This window comes from Ictalurus punctatus, chromosome 18 (genome assembly GCF_001660625.3).
Source record: "Ictalurus punctatus breed USDA103 chromosome 18, Coco_2.0, whole genome shotgun sequence".
In the NCBI taxonomy this organism is placed as follows: domain Eukaryota; kingdom Metazoa; phylum Chordata; class Actinopteri; order Siluriformes; family Ictaluridae; genus Ictalurus; species Ictalurus punctatus.
Window position 1 is genome coordinate 6,609,590 of NC_030433.2, and position 27,307 is coordinate 6,636,896.

General features: G+C 37.8%; 4 protein-coding genes across 10 annotated transcripts in view; 2 read left to right on the plus strand and 2 right to left on the minus strand.

Moving 5' to 3' along the window:
• The window catches only part of LOC108279065 (homer scaffold protein 1), a 31,128-nt gene extending 20,174 nt beyond the window's left edge, over nucleotides 1-10,954 (minus strand). For 3 of the 6 annotated variants that reach the window (XM_053687758.1, XM_047161621.2, XM_017493008.3), the window contains exon 1: nucleotides 10,306-10,953. In XM_053687758.1, the coding sequence (XP_053543733.1) occupies nucleotides 10,306-10,310 (5 nt within the window). In that variant the 5' untranslated portion in view covers nucleotides 10,311-10,953. Of the gene's footprint in view, nucleotides 1-10,305 lie in introns of all 6 variants that reach the window. The other 3 variants (XM_017493011.3, XM_017493010.3, XM_053687759.1) reach the window with 2 other exon arrangements.
• A 5,758-nt stretch (nucleotides 10,955-16,712) lies between these two features.
• si:ch1073-398f15.1 (cardiomyopathy-associated protein 5) lies at nucleotides 16,713-19,785 on the plus strand. 2 transcript variants are annotated; one of them, XM_017491980.3, is made up of 2 exons: nucleotides 16,713-16,886; nucleotides 17,504-19,785. In XM_017491980.3, the coding sequence occupies exon 2, from the start codon at nucleotides 17,556-17,558 to the stop codon at nucleotides 19,596-19,598; it is 2,043 nt and encodes a 680-aa protein (XP_017347469.1). In that variant the 5' UTR covers nucleotides 16,713-16,886; nucleotides 17,504-17,555; the 3' UTR covers nucleotides 19,599-19,785. The 2 variants fall into 2 exon arrangements, with proteins under 2 accessions (XP_017347469.1, XP_017347468.1); XM_017491979.3 differs by having other exon boundaries at nucleotides 16,714-16,950.
• A 1,651-nt stretch (nucleotides 19,786-21,436) lies between these two features.
• zgc:86839 (CKS domain-containing protein) lies at nucleotides 21,437-25,008 on the plus strand. The gene is made up of 3 exons (XM_017492721.3): nucleotides 21,437-21,774; nucleotides 22,648-22,775; nucleotides 23,287-25,008. Exons 1-3 carry the CDS (start codon nucleotides 21,716-21,718, stop codon nucleotides 23,331-23,333), a joined length of 234 nt encoding a protein of 77 aa, XP_017348210.1. The 5' UTR covers nucleotides 21,437-21,715; the 3' UTR covers nucleotides 23,334-25,008.
• Nucleotides 24,056-27,307, minus strand: part of sema4d (sema domain, immunoglobulin domain (Ig), transmembrane domain (TM) and short cytoplasmic domain, (semaphorin) 4D) — a 66,984-nt gene continuing 63,732 nt past the window's right edge. Inside the window, exon 20 of the mRNA XM_047162056.2 lies at nucleotides 24,056-26,972. Coding sequence (XP_047018012.1) covers nucleotides 26,943-26,972 — 30 coding nt within the window. The 3' untranslated portion in view covers nucleotides 24,056-26,942. The remainder of the gene's footprint in view (nucleotides 26,973-27,307) is intronic.

Below are 27,307 nucleotides of genomic sequence, written 5' to 3' on the forward strand. Positions count from 1 at the left end.
GCTTCCTTTCCCGCTAAACAAACTTGACTGTTGCATTAATGACAATGACAAATAATATCGACCATCAGAACTGTTTAAAAGAGTGCATTTTTGAAAGAGACATCCCCTGGAAACAAAATTTCCACACTCCTGTGCTCAATAGTTTGAAGCTTTCAGGCCAAGACCTCACAGAAAACGGCTAACGTAAACGGAAAGACTTCTACATTATACAAATACTTCATTAAGTTCATTAAGAAATTTGGCTTCTACGTGTCCCAAATTATTACGTATTATCCCAATCCACTTAATGAATTAAGCAAAATGTCAGCCAAGCTCCAATAATGTTTTAGATGACATGTAAGGAATAAAACACTTAGGGCTTGCTGTTATAGGAAAATAATCAGTGACGGGTGGTGTGACGAAAAGATACTGTTGCGTCCCCAAAGCTGACTATTTTCCATTAACAACACGTCCTATAGTGTTTTATTCCTCTTATGCCACAGCAACCTGGCAACGCTAACGCTTTGTTATTTATCAAACAACGTCATCGTAACATGTATCCGTTTACAGTTCCGTTTGATGTTCTAAAACGTCAGCGAAAAAAGAAAAACATTATAGCAGCTACAAACATCGTTCGCTCAAAATGCAAATAAGATCCGAGTTTGGTATTCAGTGCACCCTGACATGCAATAAACATCCTTAAATACCAGATTTCTGGTGTGTCTGATGCTCAATTTGGCCCGTGGCCCTGTAACATATCCCTGTTTAGCGTAAGCGTTGGTGCACCACTGGGTAATCAGAGCGCTGGGTTGCCAGATGGTGAGCCACAATGAATTTTCCCTTTAGCATTAGTCCAAGTAAAAGAATCAGTAACAGTTTAGTCACGGCGATAACACGACCTATTGTCCAACAAACAAAGAAACATGGGCAGACCCACAATTATTACAGATAAAGCACAAGCCATACTGTAGCATTCACAAAACCAAGAACATGGGATTTCAACACGGACCTGCATACTTATGTGTTTTTCCTTCTCCAGCAGCTGAGTCAGGTGCTGGAGGTAGAAAAACCGGAAACCTGGAAAACCCCAGTTTTGGTAAAACCTTCAACAGAATATCATTTAACAACTGATCTTGGATTTTTTAATACAACATAGTTTTAAAGACAAACAGGTTTTCTGTTTATCATACAGTATATTCTATCATGAAATTTCTTCATCATAAGTTCAAAATGATTCATCAAAACCCTTCAACTCACTTCCCAACCACGAGATCTAAATATTAATGTACTGCACACTCTGAACATGTCATTTTAAATCATTACAATACTCATTACAATAATAAAATACTAGGACAGAGAACTCACTACAACTGGCTTACGAACATCCCTCATTAAGCATTCCAAGGTCTAGTGTATACGGCATCTCCTAAAATAATGTGGTAACCATTGAGACTTCACGTTTTGTAATTCGGGGGGACTTTAACTCGCTTTCATGAAAAGTTCTTAAGCACATAGCATAATTTCCAACTTCGTCCATAGCCTTTACTCTTCACAGATGATCTAATATCCTGAAGGACTTGTACGCCAGCGTTCAAGAACAGACTAAAAAACCTGTCCTGGAGGCAAAAAATGGACTCTATGCATTATTAAGTATTTAATAATGTGTTTTTGATAATGTATTCTTTCATTTTATCTCCATTCCCACACACATTTCTCTCTCTCTCTCTTTCTCTCTCACACACACACACCGCAGAACAACAGCCTGTAAGCAAACAGCAAAAAAGAAAACAAGAGTTCTTGATTAACATTAACATGATTGGCAAAAAGCAGCTCTCAGTGTGTGAGCAGGAGTGTGTGAAGGATCACAACGCTCTCACTGGTCCAGGGAATGTGTGAATGTGTGTGTGTGTGTGTGTGTGAGTGTGTGTGTGTGTGTGTGTGTGTGTGTGTGTGCGTGAATACTGAATGTAGTTGGTAATCTGTCACACAATAGGCAGCATGCAGGACACACACAGAATGATTAAAGGTCTGGGTCACTTTGCAAAACAAATCAGCCCCTTTTCGTATCAGCAGTTCTCTTTCTCTCTCTCTCTTTCTCTCTCTCTCTTTCGACCTCTCTCTCTCAATCTCAAAACACAAGCGAAAGAACATCTGCACTGCCCACTAATCATCTCTTTATTAGCATGTTCTTGCTCAAACGTCCTTTCTATCATATATAAGAGTGTTAAAAATGAATTTCGCATCATTTTCCCCTTAGCCCAAATGTAGCTGATCAGCAAAAACAGTTCCGTTTGGCGTCTGAATTTATTTTTTGCTCTGGAGCTTTCAGGCTAATGTAGCTAACAGATAATGGAAGCTTATAGCCATCAATTTATCATCAAGTTGGGCAAACTGCTGTGGAATAAGGTCATTAAACCATTTTGGGACGAAAAATTATAGAAAAATAATCAACAATGGGGTGGTATTATGCAGCCTGACGTGAATCAGAGTTATTGTTACCACCCCGAATTTGATTATTGTTCAATAACAGCAGAGTATTGTAATTATACACGTCATACTTTTTATCCATTTCTAGTTACGTTTAATTTTGTGCAGTGTCCATGAAACATAGTTCCTCATGCCATGTACATCACCAGACTGCCAGTACATTTCTGAGAAACAGAGAGTAAGTACCTCACTCTGTGTGTGTGTGTGTATGTGTGTGTGTGTGTGTGTGTGTGTGTGTGTATCTCTTTCTAGCTATCTATCTATCTCTCTCTCTCTCTCTCTCTCTCTCTCTCTCTCTCTCTCTCTCTCTCTCTCTCATACACCAACACACACACAATGTGAGGTGTTAAATACCAGACACAGGCTGAGGGTGAAGGTGAGAGAGCGCCCATCTGCTCAAAGTGCAGACCAAATTAGACAAAATCTCTCTACATCTATACATTCACTCTGATCCCTGAGCTACAGCCTACACACAGTTACGCACTGCTATACTCTGCTACAGATTGTTACACACTGCAATACTCTGCTACACACTGTTACATACTGTTATAATCTGCTACACACTGTTACATACCGCTATACTCTGCTACACACTGTTATACTCTGCTACACACTGCAGTACACTGTTATACACTGCTACACACTGCTATACTCTGCTACACACTGCTACACACAGCTATACTCTGCTACACACTGTTACACACTGCTATACTCTGCTACACACTGTTCTACACTGTTATACACTGCTACACACTGCTGTACTCTGTTACACACTGAAATACAGTTATACACTGTTACACACTGCTTTACTCTGCTACACACTGCAATACACTGCTATGCACTGCTACACACTGCAATACCGTTTTATATATTGCCACACACTGTTATATATTGTTATATACTGCTACACACTGCTATACTCTGCTACACACTGTTATACTCTACTACACTCTGTTATACTCTGCTACACTCTGTTATACTCTGCTACACTCTGTTATACTCTGCTACACACTGTTATACTCTGCTACACACTGTTATACTCTGCTACACTTTGTTATACTCTGCTAACTCTGTTATACTCTGCTACACACTACTGTAGCAGTACTACACACAGTACTACAGACTGCAATACATTGGCATACACTGTGTATGTGTGTGTGTGTGTGTGTGTGTGTGTGTGTGTGTGTGTGTGTGTGTGTGTGTGTGTGTGTCTTATCAGACATTAACTACACACAATAACAGATCATGCAAATCATCAGGGCAGATACAATAACACTAGGATACAAAGTGGAGTGAAAAAGTTTGCACACCCTTCGAAATAACCCCAATTATAATTGAATGCAAGGTGTTTAAACAATTATTCAAATGTCTCTCCTCACATGCATACATTTGGTTCAGATTTCATGTAAATTAAATCTACTTAATTATACAAACCTGCAGAATCTGCAATTAATTTAGATACAAACAGCCACAGTGATTTCGAGGCAACATGAAAGAAATCTCTAAGAGTTGCATAACTGGGTTGTATAATCAATTAACATGCACACACCTGAACCTACAGTACATGCAAGGACGTGAAATCAGGCATCAAAAAAATCCAGCAGAAGCTATTTCTTTATAGAAGCAAGAGGGAGTAGTTACATCAGGAGATAGGTTGCTTTAAGACACTCCAGTTATGGCTATATGTTATACAGTGTGTATAATCATAATGTGTTATGCACCTCATACAATCATTTATTACTTTATTACTCTGGTACCAAGCTGTACACCACACCAAATGCCTGCATGGCTGGTCTTTATTCAATCAAAAACACACACTTTACACCCCTCTACATTCCCTTCAGTCTAAACTTAAAGTGCCACTTTAAGTCCTTTTCACTGGTGGTTCCACAAAAGCGGCACTTAATTACCCAATTTTGTCGGGTATATTGTTACAGGAAAGTATTCACCAGTGGGATGGTCTGATGAAGCAGAGTTACTCTCACTTACTTAAACATGCTTATTTTCTTATAGCATGTCTTGAAGTGTTTTATTCATCAATATGCCAGCTATTACATTTTATTTATAAAAAAAAAAAAATAATAATTAAAAAGCATACTTTTTTTTTTTTATCTGTTTATAGTTGCATTTAACACTGTGACTCATCTGCGAAATAAGTTAGCTCCAAAAGCAAACAAGATGACTCGTAATTTTTCTTTTTATTGACTTCTATTAACTTTTTCTTTGTTGTTTTAACAGTGCTTTATATTCTGATTGTGAAATAAAACTGCTAATATAGGCATGAAATATTTGTCCGTTTCATATTTAAAGTTTGGGATTTTTGTCTGAAGGAGACCTTGATAAGCTAAGTTAGCTAAATAACTAACAAAAACCTCCTCCTGTGGCAACTTGAGGTTTACAGTAGCTGCTAACACTAAAAGCAAGTACTTTTACATGAATGTTTTGTGCTCTCTTGTCCATGAAAGTAATTTATTTTAAAGGTAAATTGGCAAGAGCTTTTATTTTAAGCTAAAAAAAAACTCTTTTAAGGACAAGAGAACAGAAAACATTCCTTTAAACGTATTTGCCCTGGTGCTAGCAGCTAAACCTCAAGTTACAGCAGGAGGAGATGCTGGCTAGCTGAGTTAGCTAACTAGATAGCAATAACCTCCTTTGGTAACTTGAGGTTTAGCTGCTAGCACTACAAGCAAGTAAATTTTACAGTAATATTTTCTGTACTCTTGCCCTTGACAGTTACAAGGTAGCTTGGCAAGAACACGCCTTCTTATTTTAGCAGATATTTAATATGGGCATCTGGCAATTTAGCAGATGTCTAACTTTGGACATTTCCCTGATTTAGCAGATGCTCACACTTTAGCAGCATTTGACGCTGAACAGGTAGCACCTTCAATTTTTTAAAAATTTTTTTTTATTTATTTATTTTTTTTTTTAGAACTAAGCATGCTATCATGTACGAGTGTCTTTTTATTCCGCATTTACTCTCACAAAGTGCGACTGCTGTTTTTGTCCTACCACAGCTGATAAAAATATCAACCTGACTCTCCCGCACATTTCTACACACACACACACACACCGACACGTCCTTGTGCTGTTACTGGTATTAGGCAATGCCACCCTGCTTTTCTGCTTGAACCACTGCCTTTCCTTTATCGTTTAGTGGTCCGATCTGTACTCTGCATCCAGTGCGGCGCAATTGTAGTCATTATATAAAGCTCAGCAGTGTTGGCTCTCGATGCCATGCTGCAACCCAACACTGAAAAGGGACATATGTCAGATACAGACACTATTTTTAGACTGGCCAAATGCCCTGAGGCTCTGCTGGACTTCTGTGTGGGTCAAACAAATGCCTTTTCACTAGCTTGATCTTTATTTAATTGTTGAAAATCTAGCAAAGAGAACAGAATCAATCACATACAAGATTCTGAATGACAAGACCTTAACAAAAGTTAACACTGTGTATATACACTCGACTGAAATGTTTCTCATGATCTTATAAACCTTTTGGTCTGAAGGTATGTGATTAAATCGGTGTCGGTTTGAAATCGGTGTCGTAGACAAAAATATAGTTGTGCCGACATATTCAGTGACTTCATTAGAAAACGAACATATATATTTACAAAAAATGTTTTATTTAAACTGAGAACTCAGAGCGAAATAGCAGCCGTAAGTGTCCAGTGACGGTGTGAACTCCTTTAATACTGTTTAAAAAGCATCTCAGGGGGATTCCTCAAGAAATCAGGTGAAAAAACGCCAAGCATACATTTCTGGAAATTCTCTGCAAAAAGTGTGTCCACTTTGAAGATGATAAAATACAAAATTATTTATTTTGGATTTTTTATCACAACATAATTCCCATAGTTCCATTTGTGTTATTCCAGAATTTTGATGACTTTATTATTATTATAAAATGTGGGGGAAAAAATAAAGAATGAGTGTTTCTAAACTTTTGACTGGTAGTGTGTGTGTGTGTGTGTGTGTGTGTGTGTGTATATATATATATATATATATATATATATATATATATATATATATATATATATATATAGAGAGAGAGAGAGAGAGAGAGAGAGAGAGAGAGAGAGAGAGAGAGAGAGAGAGAGCTACTGGGGTAGTTTCAGGCTTTAAAAGTACCCAGTATGCACCAAAGGGCTGTATTTAGAGTCGACGACTTAAGTTTGCTTGTTTTTTCTCGTTTGTAAGTCACTTTGGATAAAAGTGTCTTCCAAATGAATAAATGTAAATGTAAATGTAAGTTCAAAAGTTGTCAATATTTACATGGGAAAAGTTTAACTTCTGAATAGTGCCCAAGTCTGAAGTTACATCTGCGATCTGGTTATTATGTTATTATGCTGTACCAGAACAATATTATGGCACCAAAAACTTCATTCCTGGGGTGGCGCTGCATAGTTTTTAGACCTTTTAAGTAGCTTTCTTTAATGAACAAATAAAGCATGTGAAATTCAGAAAAATGTTGTTTTGATAGAGTACCTACAGCTAATAGTAATGAATCCATTTTAACCAACATTTTAGCAGTTTTTCTGAAGAAATAACTGAATATTTGTACTGCTGCTGCTTAGTGTTGCATATCACTGAAATGAAACTGTAAATAGATCCAGTGATATTCCTGAAGTGATATTGGATTATATGGTTTATATTATTCAAGCTTTAATACAAGAGCTATTAATGTCAACCACATAATGGCTCTTTCCCTCGACCTCACCACCACTACACACTGACACACACACATGCGCATGCGAGACATGTATGCCTGCCATCCTTTAAGTGTGCCGTTTCCATCCCATCTAATTTCTGCCTGAGACACGAGTCAGCGCTGCATGCCAAGTGAGGCAGAAACACTGCCATGTCTTATTTTTATTTATTTATTTATTTTAAAGCTATTTCGTTTATATCTGACAGCATCTGAGCTGGCGCTGCTTCAAGCACCTCTCCGGTCGTTCAAGTCCGTGCGAATGTGAAACAGACTGCCACTGTCTATGACCTTTTCCTTAATGCAGCCCGTTTGCTTCACATTATCAGCTTATGCACCGTGTCCATGTGCAGTATTCTCTGCAGTAGCTATTCGGGTGTAATGCATCAGTTTTTCACAGGCACACAGCAGGAAACGCATCACAACAAACTCGCTGACCTTTTTGGAATCAAGTTTTAAAACAGATTCAAATGTAATTGTGATTTGCAATCTAATATTTATTTCACTACACATTCAGCATTACGTATTAACACAAGTGCAGTGATGTACAGCAAAAATGAACCGAATGAACACAGACAGTCCAGCTGGGTAAATATGAGTAATATAATATTATATATATAAATATAAATATTAAATACCTTTAGTACTCTACAGTGTGCTTGTTATTTATGCTGGGTAAATGTTAATTGAAACCCATAGGTGTTCCAAATCTTGGGCTTCAACAATTTCTTGGTAACATGACAAGCTCTGTGTTGTTGTTTTTTTATGCCTTATTAACTTAAAGAGAGGGAAAAAAGAGAGACTGTGAGTTTATAGCATAAGTGATAACATGAACTAACTTGTCTTGTAGACGTACGTTGTTTATTAATTATCAAACATTTTCATTATTGGCAAAATCCTTTGGTATAAGAGGAGTAAAACACTTCAGGTTGTGTTGTTACAGATAAATAATCATCTTTGTGTTGGGAACAGTAACTCCGCTTCGTCACACCACCCTGCCTTTGGTTTTACACACTACATGCTTATATTTACAGACTTATAAGTGTGTAGAATACACTACTGGCCCTTCAGTAAGAGCTTTATCCTAGTCAGAGTCTATCCTGGGAACACTGTGTGTGAAATCCAGAAATACACCCTAAATGGGACGCTTGTTCATCACAGGGCACCGTGCACTCACACATTTACACACTCGTTCACACCAAGGGGCAATTTAGCGTAGCCTGTCTACCTATTTGCACTGTTTGGGAGGTGGGAAGAAACCAGAGAGCATGGAGGAAACCAGGAGAACATTCAAAACTCCACACAGACAGTAACCCGAGCTCAGGGTTGAACCAGAGACCCTGAAGCTCTCAGGCGTACCGTCACGGAACAGTTATGTACGCTCAAATACCATCTAGAATTGTGTTTAAAGGTACATTAGGTAAGCTTTTTTTCCCCTCAAGATTAGTCCTATAACGGATAGATGGGTTTGACGTTTGAATGATTCCGGCCTATGTTAACGAAGCTCTGCAATCAGAATCTACGGTGGCCTATAGTGTAGACCAATCTTATCCAGAAAGGATTCCACCTGTTTAATCAGTTGATCTTCGCTTTCAGCGGACTCAGGTGTGGCTTCTGCTTGGTTGGAATGAAAACCTGCACCCACACCGACGCTTTCCGGATAAGATTGGACACCCCTGGTGTAGAGTGTCTGCAAAATGACTGACAGAAGGTGCATCCAAACACAAACAAGTATTCAGGACCGAAAGTCAGTTTTCCAAACGAGTTTTCTCATTGATTTAATACGATTTTGCTAAGGCCATGGCTTATTCCAATGTTTTTTTAATCATGTTCTAGATATCTTCTAGGTTATTTGTACAACTAAGGAATTTAAAAAACACTGACTACCTTTAAGCAATTTAATGCATAAAATAATTAGACAAGAGTAACGCATGAGTGCGGTTATACTTAATATCAGTATAATATTCAGTATAATTGTGATGATTGCGAGTGTGATGTTACTTCTGTACAACCGTTTTATAAATAAGAAATGAATCTCGAGTAACTGACATTTCGGACTCAAATCGTTTGTTTATTTTTGCGTCACGAACGGAAATAGATCACGAAGAATCCACACTAGCTATGTTTCTATCCACGTTTTGGGATATTGTATAAAAAATAGACATCTGGATGGAAACACTAGATGTGAAAAAAATCTCCAAAACACGCCTAAGAAACTTCTACTTTCGATTGAGGCGGATCATTTTTTTACTCAGTAAGAAGACAAGCGCATAAACTACGACAGAAACAGATTTACAGAATAAATTCCTCAATGCGCATTAAAAAAAAAACCGTCGTGTGACTTTGCCTCAACAGACAATGTGATCGGATAATTGGTTTAGAAAAGTAAAAATGGCAAAAAGCGAAACGCACCAGGTTTTTTTTTTTTGTGTATTCGCAGATGTTTTATTCAAATTTTTCGCGTATAGCTACCGACAGCCCATCGGCTAGCTAGCTCAAAACGATTGCTACGTTCCTGTTTTAAAGGCGCTTCCGGTGAAACTGGCTTCCCTTCTTCCTTTTCATCTTCGCCTGACGAGCTTTCGTATATTTCCAGTCAGAACTGAAAAATGGATCGTTTTGCCATGTCCACTGACGATGTCGCTAGCTCTGCTGTAGCAACCGTTTTGACATGGAAACAGAAACAGACTGATAGAAACAGTGAAACGTCCCGGTGCGGTTGTACAAAATATCAGCACTCTTGGAATGCCGCTCGTCCGATCGAATTAGTGGAACTTTTGTATAATTGGGTATGATATGATGTACTGAAACCTAAACCGCTAAAAGCCACGCCCCCAAATGCACAGCTTTGTTCGTGCTCTGCAGACAGATGTTGACCGGATATAACGTAGCATCCGGGTACTTTTCCTCTACTAGTTGATAAATGGCACAGGTTCATCATTCTGCAGTGCTGTTTGGAGGATGTGATTTGGGACGCACCCACAAAACCGCTTACTTCTCACCTGGTTTTAAAGACTCAAGAGGCCCTGGCAGGAGTGTCGGAGGTGGATGAGAACTCCAGAAGAAGATTCAGGGGGGTAGGGGGAACAAAAAACAAAACAAAAACAAACACAGCTGTATCCAGTACGTACCCCATTTTGTCAGACTGAGAGCTGGAAGCAGCTGGGTTGTTGCAGTTTTGTCGGCTGTCCGCGTCTGTGTCTTTCACTCCGACATGCCACGCAAAAGCACCGCAAACTCCGGAGAGGCTTTTTATCTCCACCGCTAATCCGTACAGACGTGTGAGGGCATGATGGCGAGAGAAAGCGAGCTCTCTTTCGCAATGTGCATTCTCACACCGAACAGCCAGCCCACAATCTCTCTCTCTCTCTCTCTCTCTCTCTCTCTCTCTCTCTCTCTCAACAACACAAAACCCACCTAATTATATTATTAATAATATCAATAATAATAATAATAATAATAATAATAATAATAATAAATTCTCCTCCAGCACTAAAATCAGATTAAGAAGGCCAGACAGCAGCGTTTATGTCCGTGCGCGACGGTGCCTTTACTCCTCCATCTCCAAACGCCAATCAAAAATAAGACCAGTGTTCACATCTACACTGTTATTACATGCAGTCCATCCTGGGCAAGGCAAATAAATATACCGTGGATGCTCATTCATCCATTTACAATATTTTCGAGGTGCCCTGTGTTCGCCCCGTTGCCTAGTTACAGCTCTCCGGTGGAAAAAAAAAATCCCCAAGCAGCGCATATTAGTGATTCACTTGACTGAGTTGATTCTTTCGAAGTGAATTGAACCACAGGGACTTGAATGCATACATTTGATTCATTTGATTCACTGACTCAAAGCGGCGTGCAGAAAAAAAAAAAAGATACGATTATGATATAGTTCTTAAACATTTGGCACCCAAGTACAAAATAATACAAAATATTATGCAAATATGTCGAATTTCAGGGGGGAAAAAAATCATTCTTTAAAGGTGCAATAGGCCTAGCTGATTTAAAACTAAATAAATAAAATAATAATAATAATACGAATAAAGTTGAAAAAATATATAGAACGTTCATCCATCCATTTCCTGTAGTGTTTATCCTACACAGGGTCACGAGTCACTACGGAGTCCAGGGAACTTGGGGTAGAAGGTGGAGGACGCCCTGGATGGGGTGTCAACCCGTCACAGGACACAATCCAACATGATGGACAATTTGAAAACTCCAATCAGCCTACAATGCATGTCTTTGGACTGAAGGAGGAAACCGGAGTGCCCAGGGGAAGCCCCTTAAGTACAGGGAGAACATGTGAACTCCACGCACTCATGCGAGGTAAACGTGCTAACCACTAAGCCACGTTGTCCCCATATGTAGAATGTGATTTAATCTGTGAGCTCAGGAGAAAAGTATTACGGCTCTCTGAGAAAACCACACTGGAAAACATTGTTTTAAGGTCCGGAATGCATGTTTGTGTTTACATGTTTTATCATATTGTATCATAGCGTATAGGATTGGAACATGTCGTATTTTATTGTATCGTATCATATCGTATTGTAACGTCGTATTGTAACGTATTGTGTCATATTGTATTGGATAGTAACATGTCGTATCGTATCATATTGTATTGTAACATCATACTGTACCGTATTGTTTCATATCGTATTGTAACATCATATTGTATCGTATTGTATCATATCGTATTGGATAGTAACATGTATCGTATCATATCGTATTGTAACGTTGTATTGTATCGTATTGTATCATATCATATTAGATTGTAACATGTTGTATTGTATCATATCATATTGTTATGTAACATGTTGCATTGTATCATATTGTATCATAACATATTGTGATGTAACATGTCGTATCGTCTCATATCATACCGTATTGTATTGTAACATGTCATATTGTATTGTAACATTTTATTGTATCATGTCATATTGTATTGTAACATCGTATTGTATCATGTCATATTATATTGTAATATCGTATTGTATCATATCATACTGCTTTGTATTGTAACGTCATATTGTATAGTATCATACCATATTGTATTGTAACATCATATTGTATCATATCATACTGTTTTGTATTGTAACTTCGTATTGTATAGTATTATACCATATTGTATTGTAACATGTCGTATTGTATCGTATCATACCGTATTGTGTTGTAAAGTTGTATCGTATCATATCATAGTGTATTGTAATGTCATAATTATCGTATCGTAGCAGTTTCAGTGTTATCTTCAAATGAATCATTGCCTTATGAATCAAAATTGTATGATAATAGATTCAGTGGTATCATCAAATATCAAATTGTTACCTCAAGATACCCTTAAACCTTACCATTATTCCCCTGGAAACACTGGGGTGAAAACTGAGATGTAGATTTGTCAGCACTCTCAGCACATTGTGTGAATTCTGGCTCCAGTTCCTCAATCTCAGATCCATCACACAGGTTCATAATTAATCCAAACTAGAGATGTGCACTGTTTTTAAATCTTGTTTGCGCACGTATTAATTAAATTTTTTACCTGACTGATATATTTTCTAACAAATTAGTTGGCTCTATTTAGAAAAAATCTAAACAAAATCTTGTCGCACAGGCTACTTTAACCCAGCACGACTCTGACATGCAGTTACTGAAGATGCCGAAAATGCATGTTTATGTTAATGAATGTGGTCGTTATTTTGGTTTTGCCTGCTTCATATCTGACCACTTGCTCGTCTCATATGAAAGTAAAAACCTCCTGCTCACTCAGGTTTTTTGTGTTGTTGTTGTGTACCATCATGGTGTTTAGTTTCAACCAAATGCCGTGTGAATCATTCTGGCAAGCTTTCTAAAAAAACAGCAATAACAAACTAACTAACTAATAATGCATCTCCTGTATTTGAACCTGTTAGGAACACATTGTCTGTTCATTCCCTACACTGTTGCAAAATGAATCGATTCTCTCGATCGGCTCATTTCAAAGAGTCGTTCAAAAGGGACACAAAACAGTTTCGAATCAGTGAGTATCAAAACGGCTTGCTGGTGGAGTGAACATACACAGTTGACTGATGCCCACAAAATATTTACATCGAAACGTTTCTTTTTATCTCTTCATCCCAGTGCCAGGGTTGCCAGATTAGGCCTAAATCTCTTCAAATGGGTTGCCAAAAATCGAATGCCTTTTATTTCCAGAACTACTGCCTGACAAACCCCTGCTATATATATATATATATATATATATATATATATATATATATATATATATATATATATATATATATATATATATAAACACACACACACACACACACACACATATATATATATTAATTAATAATTTTATATATATATATATATATATATATATATATATATATATATATATATATATATATATATATATATATAAAATAACTATTAAAGAAAAATATATCTGTATGAGACAGGACATTTCCTGGTGTAATGTTTGTAAGAAATTATTAAAACTTCATGACCCACCCTCCACGAACAGCATGTCAGCCTCAGCACTAAATTGTGACGCAATAAAACGGACATTAAATTATTTCATCACTTCCTGTTTTGTGTCCATGCTACACTTTATACTCCAGACTACTACGTGTTGTGAATTCTCACCAGATCATGTCGTGGAAAAAATAAAGTTATAACAGTTATAACAAAATGGATTTGACTGATGGCCACTGATATATTGTCAGCTGATTTTGACAGATTTCGAGCATAATTGATCATTTATAAAGTCATTTATTATGTATAATGATGTTGGGAGCTCCACTCAATAATGAGCTGGGTAGAATATCCACTTAGACATTTTAATTATAATTAGTAATATGACTATAATGTATAACGAATCAGATATCAGTGTCTCTCATGTAAAACCACCAGTTTATTTTCCTCTACTCTGATCACTTTATTACATCTGTTTTCATTTGATTTCATTTCATTTTAGATGAAGTTACTGAAGAGGTCACATATAAACCTCACTGCTTACTGGAATAATTTGTGTTAATTGGGATCTGATTTGGAAGTGAAATAAATTGCTCAGTTTTTGTATGAAACACAAGGTTATACTGTAGACGTACAACTAATGAAGGCCATCTTGTGGACTTTAACTGAATTGCATGAATAATTCAATCACACGTCTTACACATTTACCCATGCACTCATCCATCCATTCATTCATCCTTCCATAACTTCATTCTCTTTTTGCTATATTTTCAAATCTCCAGGCAACTTTCCATTATTTTATTACTTACAATTTCACCACGTCAACATCAACATAAGTTGTCCAAGATCCAATCTTCCACCTTGTTAGACATTACAGAAAGTGGCTGTTAGGCTATCCTTCCCCAATCATTATTTGTAGGGGGTGCCAATAATTTTGAAACCAGATGTAGTGCTTAGGAAAACTTTAAAAAAAAAAAAAAAAAAAAAAAGAAAGAAAGAAAAAGAAAAAAAAGAAAGAAAAAAGTGTTACAATAAAACTATACAGCACCCCTGTACATTTAAGCTTACAAAATCACAAATGACATGTTATTCTTTTTTTTTAATTATTATTATAAATAATTAATTTTTGTAAATCAATCAAAAAACTACATCTGGAGTTGAGTTTCCAGAATCCACTGCGACTCTGACCAGGATAAAGCGCCTACTGAAAATGAATGGATGAAATTCATTGCTTTTGTATCATTTATCTGGTGAACATATCTTTTAAAGGGGCGGTTTTGTAATTTTCAGAGCCCTCTACTGCCTGTGAGGTGAATTGTAATGGCAATGAAACACAGAGAAGCCTTTCTATGCCCAAAGTCTTTCCCCGGCACCACTGTAGAAACTACATAAGGGTTGCTTTTTAAAAAAAAAGGGGCAGACCTGAATGGTTGTGCTCTGACTGTTGGGGGGTGGAGTTTATTTCTGGGTCAGAAATCATGTAAACAGAAGCTTGAAATGAAGGAACTGGAAGAGACATTGAATGGAATGGATGCACATCAAAATATTTTATTATAAATTTTTTAAATGATAGATCTAGAAACACTTAAGCATTAAAAACTGTAAATTTAACAAACAGGAGTTTTATTAAAATACATTGAGAGGCTAATTTCTTCTAAAAATTATGCATTTAATATTTTACCAAGAACTTTTACAGTGTGTATAATCCAGCAACACATACACACACACACACACACACACACACACACACACACACACACACACACACACAGCTTTTGCTGTGTCTTGGTTTCTTGCTCTTCTTCTGTTACACATGCACATACCTCAGATGACAGGCATTAACAGGTGACACCATGAACCTTGAGCTCAACCCGTGCCTCCCGGTTTACAGTTTAGTATCTAATAGCGAGTTCTGACTCTATTAAAAAATCACCACGTGCTGATGCGTTGGTCACCTTATCTTAAATAATTGACTAATACACATTTGATACAACCTCCAGCTGCTAGAACATACATTTGAAAGACAACAGTGAAGTAAACCTTCTACATCTGTGACGTTAAAACGAGTAATCGCTATCTGCATGCTTTTAAACACTAGTGCATTTGATAGTGTAGGTCAAGTTTAGATATCGAGAACCGAGATGAGTGATGCAACACGTAGGCTACAGAAAAGGTTGAGTTGTAGCTTCCAAGTCTCCTGAAGGACATGTCACAGCTACCAGACAATGTTATTGGAACGTTCAGCAGTATATTCGAGATAGCTTGACTGTAAGGAATAAAACATTTGGGGGTGTGACGTTATAGGAAAATAATCAACACTGGAGTTGTGTGATGCATCCCAAAATGAAACAGAGTTACTGTTACTGTTACCTGACTTTGATTATTTTCCAATAACAGCCGACAGTCCTGAAGTGTTTTATTGTTCTTATACCACAGTGACTTGCTGACAAATACATTTTTTCCCTTATTTTATTTATTTATTTATTTTACAAAAGAAGCAGCAGTCATGTAGCAATGTGTATATACATTACACAATAACAACCAAAACATTTACAACAAAAGATTTCTAGAAGTGTAATGTTAAGAAAATGTTGTGGTAATCTTTCATTTAACTATTTCTAATACATTTTATGCAATCTGTTATGTGTGTACGGTTATGAAACATCGCAAGTCTCTCAGCCTCTCGTCCATCAACTGGCATTTGGTCTTGAAAATATTTCAGAATAGTCATGTGGTGTTTATCGTAGTTTCTATTAAGTAATAAACATAATATTTTCATTACATTATGAAAAATTTCCCTGCTTAATGAAACCTCAGGTAGCTGTCCCATTACAGCAATATATTTTTAGTAACAGGAATCCCACTATATGTATCATATCATCTGATACTTATATCAGAGAGTTATGTATAGCCCATATATCCCTTCTAGAGTGCTTTCACTCACATAAAATTTGAAAATAACTTTATGTGCGAGTTTCAAGTGCACTGATGTGTTCACATTAAGGTACCAGTGGGTTGCATTTTACAGATGGCGCTGGTGGTGAGCCGATGCCTATTTGTCTATTTAGAGATAATGCTGAGCAAGAAAGAGAGAGAGAGAGAGAGAGAGAGAGAGATCTTCCTGCTGGCAACGACATGAACCTAGCAACTTGTAGGACTCTAAAGGGCTCCTGAAGTTATTGAGAAGGGAAAAAAGAAACAAAAATGGATTTGATGGAAAAAACTGACCTGGATAACCAGATGACTGTATTACAAGGTGCAGCGATGGAGGAGGAAGGGGCTCAGAGTATAAACGACGAAATCGAGGATTTGAGTAACAGGTTTTTAAAAATTGTACCAATTTTAAACTTTTTTCTGCCAATTTTGCGGACCATTTTACGGACTAAAATCTCAGCGCAAGAGTTGCAATCATTTGTTAATTATATGAATCATATGCAAAGTAAATACAATAATACATTTTTTAATTGAATTGTTAATCTATTTTACACAGAAGCTCATATAAAATGTGTTTAGTATCAAATTTTTACCCGTTTTATTTTCTTCTGTACTTGTTTTATTCCTACATAACAACTATAAGATCCACCATATTGGAGAAAGTCAAAGCCTTTGAGCCAATGATACTGAAGGATTGCCTGGAGTGCCATGTTGAAAAGCTCAGCCATTTGATGACTATATTACTGAGATATCATTGAACCGTTTGGATTGGCTAGATATTAAAACAGCTGCAGATAAAAGCAGAAAGCTAGCAGCTTTACAGAATGATATACGTAATTTGCATAATATTAGTTGGGAACATCTGTCACTCCTTATCATCTGTGATTTAATTATTGGTTCAGTCACATAAACTGAAGTGAGTCAATTGATTTCTTTCAGCCTGAGAGAAATAGTCCAAGAAGAGGTAGTGAAGCCCAAACTTCAGTGCCTGATGATGGATCCAGCTTTCTCAATGGTAACACTACAGAACGAGGACAGCGGGATCCTCTGGGAGACGGCATCTAGCCGCTGCTCTATACCTTGGGTTTCGGAAATCAGTTCTCCTGCCCCAGATCTCTGCAACAGCCTTGTTCCAAGATGTCCAACCAGTCCAGGTTCAGAAACGGCAGGTAGAATCATCTTTATAATGGACGAGGATCATATGATCAGGAGGAAGAAGAAGAAGCGGAATAAAGTGCCTGAGAAGCTACCAATGATAACAGACGAAGTGCCAGAAGAACCAGATAGGCCGGCCATGGTGGAGGTCTCCGTTCCCAATGTGACAGTCGAGAAAGAAAAAGAGGACGAAAGGAAAGACTCGAAAGAAGCAAGAAAGCAGCGTTTGTTCTGCCTGGTCTCTGAGGGATCAGAGATTCTGAATATTGTTGTACCCCCCAAGGTGTCCACGGTGGATGAGGAGGAGAGCAAAGGGCTAGTAGATAACTTGTCTTACCTTGAAGACACACCTGTTATAAAAGCCAGTGAGTTCCCTGAAGAACCTGAGTCATCTGAGGAGACAGAAAATCTGGAACATCTTCAAGCTACAGTCCAGGCAGAATCAGAGCCTTTAGCTTTGCCATTACGGATCAAGCAAGCACAAAAACAAGGTACAAGCGAGGACTATTTTGAGAAATTCACACTCTTGGACCATCAGGCACCATCAGCAGTTTCTACAGTAGATGCTAACCAAGAGCCTGAGACCACCACTGAGCAAGGAGATCTTTATGAGGGGGAAGATAATGCCATCGATGGAAAACCAGCACCAGAAGGTTCCGATGATTCTGTATCTATCAGTGGACTGGAGATCATCAGCGAACATGTGGATGAGGTGTTTTATGGAGGTGGACAAGATCCAGATTTCCAAAACACAACAAAGGGGGCCAATAAAGAAGAGGAGCAGCCAAAATCACCCTTAAAGAAAAGTGGAAGTGCCCTATTTGGTAGCCAAGAGTCAATCCTTACTCCGATTTTTCTACCTGAAGGACCTCAGAAAATCATAGATCTTGTCCTGTTGGAGGAACCAAAGGCCATGGCGTTTATGTACTCAGATTTGTATGCAGACGCCATAGGAAGCAGGAAGAAGCAAGACGATACTGAGAGCGTGACTTCAGAAAAGTCCTTCCACAGCCAGGAGTCTGACTTCGAAGACAGAGGTTACTTGGAGAAATTTGTGCTTAAAGATGAAACTCCAGTGACTCAGGTGGATCCATTACATGATGACTGTAAAGAGGATGGCATTAGGATGTGGTCACAGGATGCATTTGGCTTGAAACAAAACGACAAGGATGAGACAGGAACGCTGGACGATGTGGATGAAATCACTGATTTCTTTAGGAATAGTGCTAACTCTTCTCCATGTGAACCTATCCAGCTACATCAGGTGGAACCAGAAGAAACGAGAATGGAGTCTAGGACTCGACGAGTCGTTTTTCAGGATGAAGGACAGAAAGGGACAGCTGAAGAGGACATGGACATTGCAGAAGCATTTTTACCACTTGACATTGGCGTAGATCCACTAGCACTTGAGGCAAGCTTGAAAACTGCAGACTACAAATCAGTCATTACTGAATATGCTGCCAAAACTTGCACAGCCACACCAAGCAAATCAGAAAAAACTAAGTTTTCCTCCAAAGCGAAACCTCCAAAACATGATTTTATCCCAATCCATGTTCCGCAAACCGTGAAACCCATAACACCTCGTTACAAACCCTTCCTGGAGCTGACCCCGTTACTTCCAGTAGAAATGCCTGAGGAAGATAGACAGAAAGAAAGAGAAGGAAGTGACAAAGTTTGTTCATCCACAGTTAAAGGAGAAGAGGCCTCAGTAGAAGCCCAGGTCTATAAGCAAATCACCCAGGAGGAGGCAAGAGAATCTGCCCCCATGCCTCAGCAGTGCTCATTCACAGGAAGAGAGGATACCGACTTGAGTCGGCTGGATATCCTGTATGATGCTGTTGAGGCGGATAATGAGACTGTAGGTATTCCAGTGTCATAATATTAAAAATTCACGCTAGAAGTTATAAGAACCTTGATCTGTATATGTTCACCTGGACACTGCCTATGTAGAAAAAGTCTCTTCTGTATTTAACTTGTAAATATTTCAGTAACCTTTCACTTGGACTGTGTGAGTCTTTTATACAAGATCTGCAAAAATAAACCAAAGAATATCCAAATATGCAAAATGACTTGTCTGTTATAGTCTACAACAAATACAGTCAGTTTCATTTCCACAACTGTCAGTTTTTATTGTTATGTTTAGAAACGTGTGACTTCAGAAAAGTACAAACAAGTTTACATGTCTTTATGCTAGAGGGTTATACAATTACATACAACAATGTCAAATAAATGACACATCCTTATAGTTTTAACTGCCTTTTTTTTTTTTTTTTACATTGAATCAAGGAGGTGTCATTCTCCTTTTTTTTTTATAAATAAAAAAAGGTAAAACATGGCATCTTACCTAAAATGCACATTATGGATAGTATATATTATATATATTATCATACAGTATATGCATATTAATATCTTTGAGATTACACTACACTGGCTTTGTAGATATTTCAGTGTCATCATTTAAAACAAGAAGATTAAAAATTCACACTTTTCACAAAACATTTTGTTTTGAGACTGAAATGTTTCTCATGATCTTAAAAAACTTTTGATCTGAAGGTGTATGATTAAACGATTGAAATCGGTGTTGTAGGCAAAAATATAATTGTGCCAACATGTTCATTTATTTAATTAGAAAACAAACATTTTATTTACAAAAAATATTTTTTTAAATGGGCGACTTGGAGCGAAATATTCCGAAAAGCAGCCGATAAGTGTCCAGTGTCGGTGTGAACTCCTTTAATACTGCTTAAAAAGCATCTCAGGGGGATTCCTCAAGAAATCGGGTGAGAAAACGCCAAGAATACATTTCTGGAAATTCTCTGCAAAAAGGGCGTCTACTTTGAAGATGATAAAATATTAAATTACTTTGATTTATTTTGTATTTTTTATCACAACATAATTCCTATAGTTCCATTTGTGTTACTCCATAGTGTTGATGACATTATTATTATTATAAAATGTGGAAAATAAAATAAAAATAAAGAATGAGCGTTTCTAAACTTTTGACTGGTAGTGTGTGTGTGTGTGTGTGTGTGTGTGTGTGTGTGTGTGTGTGTGTGTGTGTATGTATGTGTGTGTGTGTGTGTGAAGATGATATACATCTTCATACATACATATACATATATATATATATATATATATATATATATATATATATACACACACATACATACATATATATATATATATATATATATATATATATATATATATATATATATATATATATATATATATATATATACATACAGTATATCAAAAAGAAATTGATATGGGAGGCTCAAAATGTCAGAACAAATCGGATCCGAGACGGATAAGAATAGATCAATAATAATAATAAACAAATAAAGATAAATACATTTCTACAGCAAATGATATAGTAGAAGAAGATCAAACAATTTCACACATGAATATTTAGGAGATTTGTCTCCAGGGTTTACATGCAGATGTGTGCGACACAGGCGTTCCAAATGGTCGTTACTTTCGACCCCTACATAGCGAGTCTTCGAAGGGAGTAGGGCATAGTCATGATCGTTTCAAAATGGATCTCACCCAGGAACTGGCGTACTTGCCTGTGAGCCTGGTTCATTGGCCAATCCAAGCAAAAGGGGCGGGTTTTTTATTTTAGTTTTTATGAACGGCATGCAGGTTGAATCTCATGTAAACTCATACTATACTAGGTATGGCGTGTTTCGACGCCATTTTACGTTCACTGTAGTGCTGCCAGGTAGAAGCTACGAAACTATTTAGAATTCGGTCAAAGTGTCGCGTTCTGCGCTGCTCGCGCATTGTAGTCTTGAAAAGTGCGCGTGCTCAGTGGCGGGTGTTTGGTCACGTGGTTCCTTCTAGCCAATCAGACGCGCCGAATCTCATTTTATTCGCGCATTCAAAAAGTGCTCGTGCGGCCACGCGAGAACATTCCATCGACCCCCCCCCAAAAAAACACACACGCATTCCAAAACTTTGGCAAAGGTGAATAGTTTTTAAACCGCACCCGCAATGGCTCATAAACAGATCTACTACTCCGATAAATACAACGACGACCTTTACGAGTACAGGTAATGTAAGAAATAAAGGTAAGATAAGTAGAAAATCTGTGCGTAGTATTCGAAAGTCGACCCGGGTTAGCTAACGCTAGTGCTCTGTTTTTAGCCACACTGAAACATCACTGTTCGCACTCCTAGCTAATCCGACTAACGGTTAAGTTTTCAAAACTAACCGTGGTTCATTTACTAAACACTGAGGCGGCGGATAATTCAGTATTTTCCCCAGGAAACTAGGAAAGGAAACCTAACAGGCTCAGGACTACGTGCTCTCTACTTAAACAAGTTTCTAGTAAAATATTGTTCCGTAAATGTATGAGATTGAAGTTGAGTCAGTTTACACGCCGGATTTTGCGTTTAAAGCTAAATGACCGAGAGGCGTCACGCGGTCATCTGCTGCGCGATTTGGCTCAAATATCATAACGCGATACTTCTGAAATGTATCACGATAAGACTGAGAGCAAAACCGTGGAAGAAGTCAGAATTTTGAGATGATAAATCAGTGTTTTTTCAAAAGTTTAAGATAATTTTGAGGTAGAAATTTGAGAAGAAAACTCATGAATTTGAGATCATAAGACAGAATTGACATGTCACGTTTCAGATAATAAATCAGGATTATTTTTTAGACGATAAATCAGACGAGTTGTGTCCCGTGTTTGTGTATGGGATCTGTGTTGATCGACAACATACATGTTCACGACTTATTATATATCAGACTAGAAAATGTCCGATCTGGTATGATACAGAGCCGTATTGTTTACAGCTTTTTAATAATAATAATAATAATAATAATAATAATAATAATTTTAAGGTCATTATAATTGGACAGTGATTTAAACTGCTGTTTCTTTGCCTTCTTTGGTATGTGTGGGTACGTGTGTGTGCCAGGCACGTTGTTTTGCCGCGGGAGTTGGCCAAGCAAGTCCCAAAGTCCCACCTGATGTCTGAGGACGAGTGGAGGAGGCTCGGCGTGCAGCAGTCTCTCGGATGGGTTCATTACATGATTCACGAACCTGGTCAGTATCACGGTGGTGATGCTATATGAACGTCCCACAATGCGATACTGGATATTTACATACAAGTTTAAATGTTTTTGCTATACGATGTACGCACATTGCCTTTTTTTTTGGTGGACACCTGATCATCACAACTCTCCTTGCTGTTTATAATAACCTCCATTCTTCTGGGAAGGTGTTCCACTAGATTCTGGAGCTGGCTTTGTGCACAGGTGCGTTGTCGTGCTGGTGGAACAGGTTTGGGCCTCTTAGTTTTTGGAGGGAAACTAATTCTACATTGTACAAAGCTGTTCTATTCAATTGCATGCAACAGTTGTTTTTTTTTGGAGAAGAATCGCATACAGTATCGGTGTGGTGGTCAGGTGTCCACATACTTTTGGCTGTATAGTTTAAGAGAAAGAAAGTAAATAAAATGAAATCACTGAGTCTATGTGTTGCACTGGTTTCACTTGATGATGAGAAATTGACACTTTATTATTATTGTCACTTCTTGTTTTCCTTGTCCTTCCAGAACCTCACATCCTGTTGTTTAGACGACCTCTTCCAAAGCAGCAATGACCGTAAGACCCTCTGATTCTCTGGAGCCTTCCTGCGGATTATTCTGGTATTCAGTGAATACTTGCGACCTTTAAAGATTACGACATCCTATGCATTTAGCTGGATTTTTCTCAGCACCTACGCTCAGTAAGAGAATCAAGACGATTCGAAAGCATATTTCAGCGTGGATTTTTTTTTTTTTGGTCATAACGATTCTGCCTTAAGTAAAATGATTTAAGTGTTCTTTGTATCATGGAAGTCACCGTTTTGTGACCTTGAAGATGAGAGAGAATTTTTTTTTTTAGTGAGTTGTATTTCTAACACAGATGTGTGGATGAGGTGCATGTTCGCCAGGTTGGGAATAATACGCTAGTCCTTGTCTTTTCATAATCGATTGATTTGACTTGTGAAGGGTGAAGTTCTTGATGCCAAGCACTGCAGTGAAAAGAGACCTAATGTTGGGGAGTAAAAACCTGCTGTAATGTTGTAGGGATTAAACTGTAAATGTTGCCGTTTGTGGTGTACAAAACGTCGTACAATCACCAAGGAGATCGCAACGAGCAATGTTTTGCTCTAGTTGTGCAAAATAATGTTAATTTTAAGATAATGTTGCCTTTCAGTAATGGACAATGATGCATTTTTATGTTGCCAAGCAAAAACTACCATTGCGAAGCCAGCACGTGTTGTACAATCTAATAAATATATAGCTTTTTCATATTGAATGTTTTATGTAGGAAAATCTGTTGTTTGTGTTTTTTTTTTTTTTTTTTTTAACCAATGTAATTCCCTGTCACAGCAGCAGATGGCGTTGTGGTGCCACAGATGATATTGAGCTAATATGAGCTGTTACCATCTGGGTTCACTTCAAATGGACATTATGAATTTTCTGTAAACCTCCATTCCAGATTTATAATTAAGGCCTATTCACTTAGTTGGGGAAAATGATATCCAGATGTTGGTTTTTTTCCCCCTCCCCCCAATCTTCAACTGTCCAGTTTTGGTGAGCCTGTGTACACTATAGCCTCGGATTCTTAGACAGGTGGGACTCGGCCTGGTCTTCTCGCTGTTGTTGCAGCCCATCCACTTTGAGGTTTCTCCATTCTGAGATGCTTTTCTCTTCGCCACGGTTGTAAAGAGTTGTTATTTGAGAGAGCTACCCTAGCTTTCCTGTCAGCTCAAGCTAGTCTGGCCATTCTCCTCTGATCTCAGTAATCAAGAAAGTGTTTCCATCTGCTGAACTCTGGATGTTTTTTGTTTTTCGCACCATTCTGTGTAAACTCAAAATTTTTACACTTGAGCGTGTGGGGAAAATCCCAGGAGATCAACAGCGTATGGACTACTCAGACAAGCTGGTCAGCGTCCGACACAAAGTCGACGAGTTCACGTCCCCCCCGTTCTGATGTCGGCTGTGAACGTTAACTGAAGCCCTTGACCTGTATCTGCATGATGATACGCGTTGTGTTGCTGCCACATGATTGGGTGATTAACATAAGTAACTAAAAATCTAAAGGAAGCACTCTTTACACTGATTTGATGTGCATGATGGTTAAGTGTCAAAACTTTTGCCTGTACGGTGTATCGGCATTGTACCAAAATTGCCACACGTTTTGGCTTCTCCTTGTTAATTATCACCATCACGCTTGTAAATCCATATTCAATAAACATTTTGGCATATTTTTGGGTGCGTTTTCCAACATTCCACCGAGTCAGACTCGCTCTATTTTGTTGCAGAAGTAACAGAGGTAGATGGATGGAGAAATTTAATTAAATTTTTTAAATTCTTTTATTGGACAAACTCATGATCAGTGCAGCATGTCAAACTAGCATGTGTAAACAAGGCTTAGTTGAACGTGACTCTTGGTAACATTTCAAAAGGGTGGCATGCGATATCAGTCATTGTAGTTTAAGCGATGTTTGTTTGCAGTATTAGTTTGTAAAAGAAATGAATAAAACACAAGAGGAGACAAGAAAAATGTGTTTAAACCTGAGTCTAGCTGTGAGTGATCTTTATGGGGAAGTAGGGGGTCATTTTGTGTATATATTATATGTAATATGAGCCAAGAGTGGGTGTGTCCTTAGATGGGAGGTAAATTATTAAATCTCAAAAAACTAAAAAGGCAATAATGGCCTCATATAAAGCACACGGATGGAGATAGATATATACACACACACAGTCAGAAACATTTTCAATGTCCAATTTATTAAGTACATTCATTTAGCAAGACTCAGTTGTAACACAGATATCAATATAGAGCCTTTTCATGTGAGTAGGAAGGAAACTAGGCTTCAGTCAATAATATGGCAATATTAAATATTTGTAGACTGTTTAACTGAATCTGTTTAAAAACGATATTAAAATGAAATGAAATGTAGTGAAATTGAGGCATCACTTTTTGGATCAGTATTAGCAGTCCTAGGTGGCCAATATTTTTAATTACCATCAAAAGTCTTATTCTCTTAGAAAAAAGGGCATTAAACACGCCTTATATGGATGCAAACGTATGTCTCGGGGGGGGGTGTCATGTCTTTTATAGATTTATCCAGTTGACCTGGCGAGTGTAGTGTACTTTAAAATATAGAATAGTTGAGGAATATTACTGCTGTATGTTAACACATCTAATATAAATATTAACAAATTAGAATTTAAGCAATTTTGTTTTCTAGAGGAATCTAGCCAGGTCGTGGAGTGCTGTAACATGTCAATAATTGAAATGAATGAAAATAATTATGTAGAAAAAAAAAGTATACACTTTTGACACTGACTGGATTTGCAATTAACAATGCAAAAAAGAGAGAAGTTTTGTCTTGACTTTCCCTCATATAAAAATATATTTATAAAGCCAGATTCGTTATCTTTTGTCACGAGACTTGTACGTGTGTATGAAACAACAAAAAATATTCTCTCCATCAGCCAGAGCTAGTTTCCTCATTTAAGGCACATGTTTGTGCATTTCTGTTCCATAAATAAGCTCCACCGCCCGCCCCCGAAACAGCTACTCAAAGCTGCTTCTTTTTTCCTTAAAAGGCTGTTCATGAGGATTGATTAGGGAGGAAGAGCGGTGTTTTTATCGTAATTGCAGTTCCCCTTGCAGGCAGCAGAGGGCTCTAAAAATGACAAACTGCTCCTTTAACCAAACACTGAACCACCATACAACTTTCTTAAAATATCAGGCTTTCATTGTAATTTTTTGGGGGAAAAAATCCTTTGAAAATCGGTGGCTTTATAACACTGACATTTCACACATACATGATCATGATAAAAATAAAAAGATTTCCAAAACACACACACACACACACACACGTTCTCTCAGGTGCCCTTGTGTTTTACTTGTACGCAAGCGAATAAGAATTTAAAACCTCAAGCAGCATTCGACCCAAACTGATCTCTGCATCGTGGCTTGAACCACGTGACTTTCTTCTCTGTCAGTCATTTCAAATGTCTGGCTTTCTGAAAACACCAGATTTCCAAAACACAGACTGGAGACTCTTTTCTTTTTTTTCCCCACGGGCATGTCCTACAGAGAGAGCGAGAGAGAGAGGGAGGACGTGCTGGATTTGTGGCTGAGTGGAGAGTGCACACACTCAGACTCACGACAGTGTGGAAACTCGTCCAGAGATAACAGCGCTCGTTCAGAGTATGCCTTGTCCGTCACAGCTTTCCTGGTGAAGACACATGCATACACACACAGTTTTGATTTTCCTGATTGCTTTCTGTCTTAAAGGGACAGTTCCATCAAAACATCATCCAAGACTCGCTTGTTCTCTAAATTCTGAGCTTCAGGGCTCATGTAGCTAACTGTTAATGGAAGTCTCTAGCTACCAGTTTAGCATTGCGTTAACTGCATTTTCTAGATCATCACACATTCGCCTCAAGAGACACTCTGAATTTGGAACCATTATGGTTCCTCCTCAATGATTTTGCTCTAAAGGGGACTTGGATTGAGAAAGACTTGTTTGCTCTGATATAAATTAATTTATAATATGTGTCTGCATTT